Source organism: Dermochelys coriacea, chromosome 2 (assembly GCF_009764565.3).
Source record: "Dermochelys coriacea isolate rDerCor1 chromosome 2, rDerCor1.pri.v4, whole genome shotgun sequence".
Lineage (NCBI taxonomy): Eukaryota > Metazoa > Chordata > Testudines > Dermochelyidae > Dermochelys > Dermochelys coriacea.
This window is the reverse complement of record NC_050069.1, coordinates 75,391,149-75,404,754: the sequence shown is the minus strand read 5'-3', so window position 1 is coordinate 75,404,754 and position 13,606 is coordinate 75,391,149. Positions and strand designations below refer to the sequence as shown.

General features: G+C 37.7%; 1 protein-coding gene across 6 annotated transcripts in view; it reads left to right on the top strand.

Moving 5' to 3' along the window:
* Positions 1-13,606, top strand: part of SPIDR (scaffold protein involved in DNA repair) — a 318,808-nt gene that overhangs the window by 291,826 nt on the left and 13,376 nt on the right. For 5 of the 6 annotated variants that reach the window (XM_038388517.2, XM_043507890.1, XM_043507889.1 and 2 more), the window contains 4 exons: positions 5,801-5,888; positions 8,838-8,981; positions 9,083-9,142; positions 13,051-13,261. In XM_038388517.2, coding sequence (XP_038244445.1) covers positions 5,801-5,888; positions 8,838-8,981; positions 9,083-9,142; positions 13,051-13,261 — 503 coding nt within the window. The remainder of the gene's footprint in view (positions 1-5,800; positions 5,889-8,837; positions 8,982-9,082; positions 9,143-13,050; positions 13,262-13,606) is intronic. The other variant, XM_043507888.1, reaches the window with a different exon arrangement.

Genomic DNA, 13,606 nt, shown 5'->3' with positions numbered 1-13,606 from the left:
TGCAAGCAAAAAAACCCAAAACACCTGTGTCTTAAAAATATCTCTTTCTGTAATATTTTTTTTACTAAAGTTGGGGGGGGGAAGAGGTGAAATAAAACATTTCTTGTGATTTTTATAATATTGAAGAGAGATTTTTTGTTCTGTAATTTCAGAAAGTTTCAGAGACAGTGGAAGACCATTGCTTTCTAAGAGCAGTTTGGCTTCTCTCTAGTGTAGGCTGGGGTTGCAGGGCCTGTATGTCTATATTGCCGGAAATAAGACTTTTATTTGTTACAAGAGGCTCAGTTAAGCAATAATTAGCCTACTCAGCAACTAGATGAAGAAGCTCTGCAGGCCCCATTGTAGCCCATAGGATTACTTTGCTTGCTATTATATCCTAATGTATCAAATAATATGTTTCTCTTTCTGAATTAATCCATTTCATTCTTATATTTTATCAGTATTAATTCCTATGAATTTAGGATGTGTTGAAGCATATGATATGTGTTTCCTAATAATTATACATAGAATAAGTTTTGCTGAAATGCAAGAAGCCTACCGGCCTATATCCGGTAAGATCCGCTAAATAGCTAAAAATATAATCAGTTAAGAGTAAGTCAGCATAAAAGCTGGTAACCTTTGGCACAGATAGGAATGGTCCCTGAACTTTGGGGAACCAAAGGGAGGAACTGTATACAACACTGAACAGGTTTATCTGGCATCTGCAACCGGTTGGTAACCGCAGCGTATACCACAACCTGGAAGTCGCCAAGAGAGCCTAGGTTGGCAGTTTTTGAAGTGAGATAATCCTTATTAATATATAGAGAGTAAGTGTCATAATCCACTAACATATAGAATAAGGGTACCCATACATTTCTTAGGGTATGCAAATAAGATTTGGGTATAATAGGTTGGGCCTGAATTACATAGTGTCAGGATCCTCTATAATACCTTCTAATGAAGAGTCTTGAGCTCTTTTAGCGGTCTTTTAGCTTCGAGCTCTTTTAGCACTCTTTTAGTCTTTAGCTCTTTCTATGCTTTGTTCTCCTGTATTCTATAGAATATAGTATTCTTTTTATCTACCTATCATTCTATCTTCTATCATGCTATCAGCTCAACTTGTGTAGTATAGTATAACTACTCAACATTCCTAACTATTGGGAAGCCAGCACCATCGTGTTATAGGGCATGCCAGGAGTAAGGCTGGTCCTTCACCTCCTATTACCGGGTCCTCAAGGAAGGATGTGAGTATGTTAAATTAAGGTACTTATAATAGGAATGTTACCACCAGGGGTTTTGGAATTATTTCACTGTTTTGCAGTCATAAATTTCATAGCATTTATTATTCTTTTGTTAATCTCAATAAAGTTTTTATCAATTTGGTATTGTCCTCCATGTAAGTGTTTTTGCCAGGCACCCAGAGAGTCCCCTCCTGATACAGAACTTTCTGAATTCTTGTACCCTGTAGTCTTCTGGTTGGATGCAATCAGCAGTGAATCATAACTACTAACCCATAAAATACAGGTCAGCACCATGGACTGGTAGAGGTACCGATGCCAGTTCCTACAAGGAATTGTGTAATCTCTGTGTTTTCCAGCAGCCACGACTTTAGATGTTCTATGCTGCACTTCTCTGGCATCCCTGATGCTGCCAAATCCAGGTACCATATTCTGTTTCATTAAGTGTACTCCACTGAACATGTTTGAGGTAATATGTGTTCTACGATACGGATGGTCTTTTCCCGAGAAAACTGACAGGGTGATTTAGCCAAAAGAAAGATGGTGTGTATACCAGATATTCGCTACTGTTTTCTCTAGTATTGATGAGTAAGCCAAAAGATTGAAGATTCAATTTGAGTAAATATCCTAATGTCTTTGGACTGTAGACAGGGCAGGAAATCTCGTGAGATCAAGTTTTCTCACAAGATGTGCAGTTCTCTAGCTGGAAATGAAAGAAGAATATTCTCTTCATATATGACTTTCTCTTCCAATTCTAGCTGTGATCATGACATGTAGATCTTTTGCACCTTTCATCTGGGGATCCTGAAACACTCTAAAGGTGTTAATTTCAACACCACTGTGATGTAGGTCTGTATTATGCCCATTACAGTGGAGTTTATTGAGAAATAAAGAGGTTTAAGTAACTTGCTCAAGTCCACATGGCAAGCCTATGGCAGACCTTGGGATGGAACCCAGGATTCATGCTTCCTGTCCCCTTCTGCAACCATTACACTACATTACCTAGCTTCTTACATTTTACTAGTTCGTAGACCCATTCTCTCCCTTCTTTCTTCTTTGTCCTTTTCTTCTTTTATCTGTCTTGGTTTTTATCCTTTCTCTTTATACTGTCTCATTTTCTCCTGAATTTGCTGTGTCATGATTTTTAAGTAAAAATATTTATAAATTGCATTTTGCTGCAGAATAACTAAGATAGAAACATAGTCAAGTGCTTCAAATGCATCAGTTAAACTTTCTCCCGGCAGGGTAAGGTGACATGGTGCCAAAAGATTGTCTGCAGCTAAACACCTGTCTATATTAGAGCTTCTAATGTTGCTGGTGTTCGCAGTGTTGAGAAATTTATCAAAAATGTCTGTAGTGTCAACAAAGTCAAAGTCTCAGCTCACCCATCTGTTAAACAGATGTTAATATCTACCTTCTTTATCAAAAATCAAAGATTACACCACACATACACACTAAAAGACAAAAGGTAAGAAACAGAAGGTGGTTTGTGTTTCCTGATTACACTGCTGAAGTGTGAAACTGGGGAGGGAGATGATTAGGCATATATATGAAAGCAGCCTCAGAATGGGGCAGCACATTCTTTATTCCAAGGGGGTGGGAGTGGCAGCTACTTGTCTCTGTTATTGTTCATATCAGTATCTATCTTCTAGTAATTGTTCCATTCAGTGGTTTAAGATGATTTATTAAATAGGTCATGAGTTACTTCTGCACATGCAGGAGGTGGTGGTTTCGTTTGTTTTGTTGTTGTTGTTTTTTCATTCGGTCAACTGTATGTTCAACTTGTTTAACAATAGGGATTATTAAAACCTCAGCCAGAACTGAGGGTTCAGACAGGATAGTTTGAGTTTACGGATCTACAGAAAAAGAGGCAGCATGTTCAACTTTTAAGAGTAAAGTTGTAAATAATGATTTTCAAGTATAATGGTTGTAAAAACAAGTTCCTACTTGTATGGGCTGTGAACAGAGCTGGAAAGATTCAGGGCAAGAGAAAGGGAGAGCATTTGACATGGAGAGGGATCCTTGTCATAAGACCACTATTCCCTGAATCCTTGTACATTATGGTTATCGATAGACAACATATTTCTGCATTCGGCATGGGATGGAAGGATTTTTTCCATGCGCATTTTTTAGTTCGTTATGAAGTTGCTGGTCATGACATAACATGATTAGTTGAGGGGTTTTGTTTTTAATTTACAAAAGGGATTCAACCCTTTGTTTTGTAGGAAGAATAAGAATACAGAGTATTAGATTAGATTATTTCTGTTTTAGGTAAGAAGAACATTATTTAAAATATGATGGTTTTTTCCTTGTACCTGTTGCTTCTTTTTATTTTGTCCATGTTTCTTTTGTCATAAAAATATTCAAAAACATTGTCACAAAAATGTTTTTAAAAAATTGCCATTATTCCCCTCTCCACTACCATGCACAAACACAGAGCAAACGTGCAGGGAGTTCGCCTTTCTTATTATACAGTGAAAGAAATTCCTTACTCACTGTAGGTCAACCCTGACCTTTCACTGTAGCACAGAGCCAGCTGAAGTTGCACACTTTGGCTTGGTTCCATAGCAAGTGCTACCAATGTTGTGTGAAATACAGCCTTTTTCAGAGGGCCTGCATACACAAAGCCTATGCACCCCTCAATCCTTGAAATTTTGGCTCAAGTGGGACACCAGGATTGCATAGGCCTTGTACCAGCTTGCTGTGCAGGGTTAATTTCATTCATTGTTAGGGGAAACCATTTTCCAAAGATGAGGATATAGTCCCTGTGTGGTTTCCAATCCCTTCTCCCCAACTGCCTAGGAAGCAAAGTCCATGAATGTTTGGAGTGTAGATATGCAAATGCAATGCCTTCTGGATTCCATGTGGGTGGGGAAGCAGGTCCTTTGGAAGGGGCAGTGACTGATACTCCCCCAGCATTCACAAATAACAGCTCCAAAACAGAATTTCCAGCCTGGTAGAGAGAGAAGCACAACTTGATTTCTACCTTTGCTGATCCCTCTGGTGTTATAACCTCCATGTCACTAGTCTGACTAATAACATCAAAGGAAAGTGTGGGGCCAAGATATTTAGTAGATAGACAGTTGCTAAGTAATTTTGTTTCCCTGATTTGTAAACAAGTGGTGTGAATTACTGTGCAATTAGGTTTCAGAGTAGCAATTAGGTACTTCTAGTTCAAGCAAGATAGGCTGCTTCCCATTGTATATAGAAAAGTCAGTTACCCTTCCCCGGTAAAATATAAGTAATAAGAGCAAACTTCACACCTCCTGTGTGAGGCACCAACACAGCCTCTGGGAGGAGACAGAATCATCCCTTGGGCGTTGGAGGCAGGGCATGGGTCATCTGTGCAGATAAGCTTCTACAGTTTATTGCCTGTGTTAACTATTCCACTCTTACTTTGTGACCTCCACATGCACGCATTAAACCTCTACGTGTAGTCTCTTATACAGAAGTAAAGTTACCTTGGTTCCTGTAGCTTAATCCCCAAATGCAGCTCCCTGCACTAGCCATGAGACCACGCTGCCTCCCACAAACATCAAGGCCACTTCACTTATAAATGAGAGTGACCAAACAGGGCTTTAATGCACTGTAACTAATGTGCTTTAACTTTACACTTCTATAAATTTTCAATTTGTCTTAACTTTCCTGAGTGTAGACAAGCCCTTAGATTCTCCTCCTGGCTCTGCTAGACACATGTACTCAACTTTGCTGTTCCACGGTTTTCCCATCTGAAAAGCACAGCTAATAGTAGGAGGGATATCAAAGGTGTACAAAGTACTATAAAATCAGCTTTGTGAATGTTGATAATCCACTTTGAGATCCTTGAATGGAAGACGTAAAGAAAAGCAAAGTATTATTTTCATTTCTTTATTTGCATCCACCCTTATTTCTCCTCAGTCTGTTATTCCTCTTTCCCTAAACTTGTCTCACCCCAGTCCACTTATCCAAGGGGTTTGTCCATTTTGTATGTAGGTTTCTAAATGCAAAATAGAGTACTTAGATTTAAAAAAATGGATAAAGGATGAAATGCAAAGGAAAAATAAAGTGGGACTGTGCCCATTTGTGCTTCTTTATGATATACAATGAATGCTTGGTGTTATTTTAAAAATAACTAAAATAAAAACAAAATCATGTTTGTTTTGTACATTAGAATATCACATCTACCTTGACTTTCTTGTAAGGTTCTATGGCCAGTTGACCTCTGAGGTCAGAAAAAGGCAAGAAAGTCAAACATTTTTAGTTCAGCGGCAAATTTAGTTTTACTCTGCTTATTGCAAATATTCTAGATTGAAAACTCTTAAATAAGGAACTGGATTGATATGTGTCTTGTACAGTGGCAGTGTTTATCAATAATCATATTGCATCTTTTTATAGGCAAAGAATTAAATGAAACTTTAATAGCCAGCAATTAATTATCTTTCTTTTTCTCTCTTGCTCTGCAGCAGAGATCATGGGAATTAAATTAGGCCACACAAAAATCACGTCTGATGAACAAATATGACTTAGATTAGTTTTCACAATCATATGAAGATTCAAATTAATTGAAACCCTTTTGAACCAGGTTGTATTTTTTTTTTCCTAAGGGCATTGGGACTTTTCAGTCTGATAGACAGTTTGTGGTCTCCATTAGTGCCTCTAAAAATTCCTGGTCAAAGTCAAGACTGTGAAGCGGTAAGGTGTATTTTACTGAACTGTGTTTCTTCATCCAAAATTAAAGGTCTTGTATGTATAGTATGCACATGTTTGTTTGGGTTGTCAGATTCTCCCAGTCCCTTTAGACATACAGCTATGCTCTATTGCTTCTCCCTTCATTCTAGACTAACTGCCTACCCCCATCCTCTAGACCAGGGGTGGCCAACCTGTGGCTCCGGAGCCACATGTGGCTCTTCAGAAATTCATATGCAGCTCCTTGTATAGGCACCGACTCCCGGGCTGGAGCTACAGGTGCCAACTTTACAATGTGCTGGGGGGTTGCTCACTGCTCAATCCCTGGCTCTGACACAGGCCCTGCCCCACTCCACCCCTTCCTTTGCCCTCCCCGAGCCTGCCCTTGCTCCCCCCCAGAACCTCCTGCATGCCACGAAACAGCTTATCAGGAGGTGCGGGAAGGGAGGGGAGGCATTGATTGGTGGGGCTGCCAGCCGGCAGGAGGTATTGGGAGCAGGGGGTGGAGGAGCTGATGAGGGGCTACTGACGTATTACTGTGGCTCTTTGGCAATGTACATTAGTAAATTCTGGCGCCTTCTCAGGCTCAGGTTGGCCACCCCTGCCAACACCTTGATCTCATCCACAGAGGTGGATTACAGTTTTGTAGGGTCTCCTCCCCACCCCTTCTGCCTGCAGTCCCCCCCTTATCTCCTCCAGCACATGGGGGTGCACATTTTTCCAGGGCCCCGGGCACAGGCCCTGTTGGCCCAGGGGCTAATCCGCCACTGCTTATCCATCATTATAGATGTGTACTCCATGTGTACTCCTTTTACACATTATGGTGGAATACAGCGTTGGTCACTAGTTTGGTAGTCCTCTCCTTCTACAGGAAATACAAATTAGATCAGATGCTGTGAAGGCAAACCAGAAAATATAACGGTAGAACTCAGTAAGGACAGGACTGTTCTACAGGTCAAAGTAAGGGCTGTTCTAACTTCCTTTGCATGCTGGAGTGATTCTGATTGGTGGTACTCACCCTGCAGGAACATTATCATCTGGAGGTTTAACTGAGCACTAAAACAATCTTGGCATAATAAAAAACAGTGTGAGCATTTCTGTGAATTTCAAACTAAAATGTGATGCTAATGTGCACTGTAAATCTGGGATTTTATCTGTTAATTTCCCTTAATTGATATTATATTCAGAAAAGAAACTTTGTCTATTGTGTGTTGTATGGGAGTATTACTCTGATGGGAAAGTTTTGAGATGTGGTGTTGTTTTAATCATTGAGAATCATGTACTTATGCTGTTCTGGTATTCCTGTATAACTCTCATGTTGGAGAGAAGGTTTTGGTGTTATTTAATTATGTGCATTACATTAGAACCTAGAGGTCTCATGCAGGGCAGGGCCCCATTGTGCCAGGTGCTATACAGTTTTATAAATTGGGTGTGCATGATTTAAAAAATAAAGAAACTTACCCATGGGGAAAAAAGTAACCAACACAAAGGAAATTGAAAAGGTGATCGTTTGTTACTCCAGGGAAAAAATCCCATGAATCTCTTTGCCACAACATACTTTTTACATTGCTAAGAGGTTTACATTGGAGAACAAAATTAAAACCTGATGTTTTAAAATAATATCATTAAAGTTCTGACAACCTGAAAAAGCAAGACCAATTCTGAATAAAACTACTGATCTGTCTTTGATTCACCCCTCATACAATCTAGGTATTTCACAAGTCTCAAAAAAATGGATTGATGTATGTGCTGCAACAAGTAGGCAGCAGTGGGAGCATCTATGGATGGAGCAGAACTCTTAAATGTTGTGTAATATTGTTATAACTTTCATTTTCTTTTAAATTATTTTACTTTAATAATAATAATTAATAATCATAATTAAAAATAAATAATAGAGAGGAAACTTCCCATTGTCATACACTTAAAGTGTATTTCACAAACCTAGGATTCTAATATTTGAAGATGCCACAATGAAGTTTATTATTGCTTCCAATTTTTGGCAGTATGTTGTTTAATTTTGATATATTTGTTATTGATATAAATGTGCCTAAAAGCACATTCTTTTAGATATAATTAAAAATATGAATAATAAAATGTTGCTGTATGAAGAGGTCTCTGGAATAGACTTCTCTTGTGCCATATGTACACCAAACTATCTTTTTTGATATATTCAAAAGGAAACATCTTGTTTTGACATTTTTTTCCTTATGTGGAAGTACTTTTTAATGGCTGAACAAGCTGTTTTCATTAATCCAGCTTTCCTTTATTATATAAAGTGCTTTTTTAACTCCTAAACAACATCCCTAGAGTAGAATTTTACAAACTGATAAATTCAAATAAAACTATAGGGCTGACCCTGCATTCTGAGAAGCTATTCTAGTTTGAGACTTCTTTGAATGGGGATTGCTAGTGTGGTTATTCCATCATATAGCTGTTTAAGGGAAATAAGGGCTGGTTCTAGCAGAGAGAAGTTCATGTTGTTGCTGAATTGCTGCTGTTCTCCATTTTCTCTCTGTGCTGCCCAGGATTTAACTTGGCAGCTTTCAGCATTCTCAGTAAAGCTGCTTCAGCTGTTTACTGTCACCCACCCACATACAAAAAAATCCCCAAGTCTCAGAAGTCGCACATTTTTTTGAAAACATGAAAATCATAGAATTTGTAACTCTCAAAACTGCCCTGTCACAAAGCAGTCATAGTGGTTGTCCATTATGCCAAACTGTGTGATATTTTTGAGCTATGGATCAATGTCAAATTAGGAAAAAGGATGACTCTTACAAACTGATTTCATTTGCAACATGAAAACATTAAATTTTCATTGGTTCCTACTTCACAGGGGTGTTGTATCAGTTAAATGTTTACATCACACATTTTCAAAGTGCTGCGCAAGTCCTAAGTAGTATTGGTCATATTAAAATACTTTTAATTGGTTCCCATTTTTTTATTTATTTTCAACAGATTAAAACTAACCTTCCTCCTCCCAGCTTTTGTTACATTCTTACGGCTCAACCTGATACAAGACATGTCAATGTAGGTGAGGAAGGACAGATTTCCAATTTGTACCTGCCCCCAACTGTGCATAGTCTAAAGGAAATTCTTCAGGTAACTTTTTTAAAAGTGCAATAACAGGTATTTTGTATTGCTAATGTAATAGATATATAATACCATATTTGACTAATCTTCCGTTTTAAATTGTATGGCAGGTTGGTGATTTTAATCAACGTTGTAGCTTTTGGGCACAAGTTATATATCGAAGGCTGCAGGTAATTTTACTTTTTAGCAATTAAATGTACTAAAACCAATGTAATGTGTGTGAAGAAGCAGATATTTGCTGTGTTTAGGTAAAACATTTACTTTTCAGATACTCTTCAAGAGCTGAGTGGAACTATCAGTAGGTAGGATGGGCAACAAGAAGAACTGTTCTACTTGGTCTCGCTTCTGTTTAAGTTAGAAAACTAATTTCTTCTGAATCAAGTGCTGTTTATCATGGGACAAATTTTCACCTTATATATGACCAGGCAGCTCCCATTGAAACCAGCTGGGATCTGCAGTGACAACCAAAAAGAGAATCTGTTTTACAATTAAATTCTGCCTTCAGATGCACCTGAGAAGTCCCCATTCAGTGGTACATCTGAGTGCAGACTTTGGCAGATGATGGGTATAGAAAGAGAGTGATTCTGTCCTTGTGTGCTACTGGGCAGCTCCCCCTAGCTTCAAGGGGAGCCATCCAGGTGCACCCAAGAGCAGCATTTAGCTTCTCTAATCTACTAGTAAAAAGAAGGAGCTCTTAGGCAAATTTGTCTGCCATCCACATTGGATTTTTTTACTTCTGGATTTTTTTTTTCAAAGTGATGCTCGCCCCTCTGTATCAGTAGTTAAAGGGATTTTGCATTACTGATTTTCTCCAGACTACTGAATATGCAGTAGATGGAGGATACCTTGACAAGAAAAATAGTGTCAAACAAAAATAATGAACAAAGATAAGGAAATTTGAAGGGATTTAATTCTAACAGGACCAGCTCAGAAGCTGGAAGTGCTCCCCATCACCATGACACAATTCTGAATTCAGTTTCAGGTCAAAAATCGTCTCTTGCTTCCAGGGCTCATGGGTTATAATCTGATATTTAGGCAAGCAGCACAATTGACTCCTGAGAAATTAGTGCCTTTTATTGCTCAATGATGATTTCCCCAAGTTAAATGGCATGGGCATTTGTGTGGGTTTTAAAGCAAGATGAAATTATGAGATCCTGAGGGCATCAGTAGGGGAATTAGATACACAGATTTGTCTCCCTGCCCTATTTTCAAACAAACAACAAAAAAAGAAACTTTCCTCTAAAAATTATTTTAATTGCAGAAAAGTAGATTGCGTTTGTAACTGGTTGACTGATTAGGAGATCACTGATTTTAGATGTGCCTATATCTGAATCAATATTGTGTAGCAGTATTCTATTTTAGAAGTTCCTGGTGATTTACTTAGAAAAGAGATCAACTATGCTGGGATGTACATTTTTTTGCATCCGATGAAGTGAGCTGTAGCTCACGAAAGCTTATGCTCTAATAAATTTGTTAGTCTCTAAGGTGCCACAAGTACTCCTATTTTTTTGAAGAATTTTCATGTGCCTACTAGGAAAGACCTATATATACTTCCATGTTGTTAAAATGTTTGATAAGCCAGTCGTTGTAAGTGATCATTTACTATTTAACTGTATGCACTAGACTTTTGTAAATTAACAAAGTAAGGACTCATAAATTATTGGAAAACTCTACTACAAAGGTAATGAAGAATGTTTCACTTTTGGATAGCTGCTCTCGGGATGTAACTTACCTGCTGTTTGTGTGTCACTCATCTAATCCTTCCAGAAATAAAATGTCATGTGCAGCAACTTGTTGATTGCTTCAGTCTTTGCCAAGAGGAGTCGTCCTTCACACGCAAGATTATTGTGTAATAAAATGTGAAGTGAGGACCTTGAATCAGTTTTAATGTCTTCTTCAGACTCGTTATTCAGAACTGGGAAAATACTCTGTATGAATTGTGTACATTTTGTAGTTCATTTATATTACTGTATTTTAAAAAGCAACAGTGTTCAGTCCAAATAGCCACTTGATTGGTATTCTGCAATGTCTTATTTGGGTGAAAGGGGAATGGAAATATGCCTCTTATTATTTATTTATTATTCCGAATAAGTACTGTGGTAGAAAAGGAAAATGAGGAAATATATTCCATCTGTGCTTGAGGAGTTGTCCTTTTTTATAACTCAATCCTGCTGCTGTTTGTCTGTTGTTTCCTTTCTGTTCAGAACAAATTGTCACACATTGTCACACACAAAGATGATGATTTTAAAATGACTTGTGATTATTACTGTTGTTGTTATTTTACTTTTTGGCTGACTCTTCTGTTGTGTACCTCTAAAGACTAGCTTTTAAAAGCTCTGGGGTAACTCTCGTGACAGCTGTAAAAGTCAGTCTTTCGAGACTGTTTTAAAACTCTGCACATGTGGAAGATGATCAGATGCATGTAGCTGTTACAGAGGGAACTTGAGGATAAGTACAATAAAAAACGTATACTAAGGAACCAGAATAAATTGTTGCATCTGAGTTATGAATTCTGCCAACTACCATTTCCAATCAGTGTATTTGTTCTGGGAGCTACTAATATGAACAAATGGCTAGTTTTAAAGGGTCTGATTTTTCAGGTTTAATTTGCTGTTGGAAATAAGAGCTGAGGTTCTCGTTGTCTCATAACCTGTAATAGATGAATGTGACTTTATGAGTTCATATATCTTTATATTTAGAAATGTAGACATTCTCTTGGGGCGGGAGGTGAGGTGGAGGAAGTTAGAATTAAATTCCAATAAATAATTGAGATGATAAAGATTCTGGTATTTGCACAGTATCTTCTACTTACATGCTTCAATAAAAATTATACTGTATTCTTGAAAATTAAAAGGCTATATCTATATATAATGTTATGGTAGCACCCATCACCATATTATCTAAGCTTTGAAGTATTGTTTTAAAAAAATCATAAATCCTTCAGAAAAAAAGTTACACAATGTTTATATTTCCTTGAATACTTGGATCTAAATTAAGTTTATTTACCTAAAAATCTCTTTTCTCTATCATCATTATACACTACTTCATTATTATAGAGCTGCTCCTGAGTGCTCTCTTTGCATGAATTGTAGATATAAAATAAAACACTGAAGCATTTAAGGTGGATTGGGAACACACAGAGAATTACAAAAGCTTTGCAAACAGACACAAGAAAACGCAAATTGCCAAACTTTAGCCCAGCTGAACTTGGTAGATCTTTTAATAAATTTAATATCCGTCTGTCTAATTTGTTCATCAAAGTAATGTGAAACATGTTAAAACACTAATGAGCTACTGGTAATCATGTTTTCAGATATGAAGTCTAACATAAAGTGTAGGTATTTTGGCTGTGACATCATCTGTTTTCATGTTGCTTATTTTAGCAATACCAGAATATATTTCTCCCTGTCCTAAACAGACAGAAGACTTGCGTAGTCAGGGTTGATTCCCTCGTTTCTCTAGAACTTTTTATGAATAATTTAGTTTATAATTAGATGTATTTTTCAAAATTTTTGGAAGATGCTATTTGTTCACCAGTAAGAAAAACATCCAATTTTGTAACCTATAGCAGCTGTTACTCAGGCGATGGTGCATATGAGAGAGTCTGATGACAATATTTGCTTATGCAGGAATAACGTCAGTCTGAGACTTTTTTTTTTTTAAACTACAAAGCTCATATAAGGCCTTGTCCAGACTAGCATAAAAGGTGTATTTTTAAAGTGTTACTAGCTAACACATTTTAACTAATATATTTTAAAACTCCAGTGTGGATGGAGCAAATTGTATTATGACACTAGCTGGTTGAGGTAACCCCAGACTCTCCACTCAGGTTGACCAGCTGAATTAAGATAAAAGATGTTAATCTGCATCTGTGCCAGCGAAAGGGTTAACACATGTTAACTAATCCTGTCCTAACCCTCACTTCTCTTCCTGTCCAAACTCTAAACATCATGGTCTCAGTGAGTTTTGTTTGTTATGAGAAGATGGAGCTGTTTTAGTCTTCAGTTCTGCTATTAGTTTAATCAAATTGTATTACAATTAAATGAAAATGTTTTGCCCTTTCTTTTTGAAATCCTAGGTAAAATGTAGTGTTTTTGTGGGTCAAAGGGAATTTTGGTTATTTGTGACCGACTTCACACTGCAGAGCGGGGCTAAAGGCAACTGTGGAACTCCAAAGACTGTACCTGTATATATTGCTTCATCATGTGTTCTTGATAAGAAAGTGATGGAGGCACTCACCAATGCGTCCCACTGTGTTATCTTCTTCAAGGATGCTTTACGAGGAAATGGTAAGCTGTTTGTTCATGGTACGGGGGCCAAAATAAATTAACTGTGACCTATGGGCATTCAAAGCTTTATTATAGACATTCAACCTTCTGAGACTCTAAAACACCCAGATCAAGATGAAGCGTTGTAAGCTGGGACCCAATATCTGGGGAAGGGGGAATTATAACTGTTGTTTTCAATAATTTTTTTTCATTCTTTTAGATTAACTGAATTTACTGCCCCTAGAAGGAGTAGGGTTAATGACAACCAGAGACCTGACACCTCTGTTTCCCTACAGCCAGAGGCATTGCAAGCTGCCCCACACTGCCTTTTCAATGTAGCTCTTCAATGACCATATGGTCATCTAT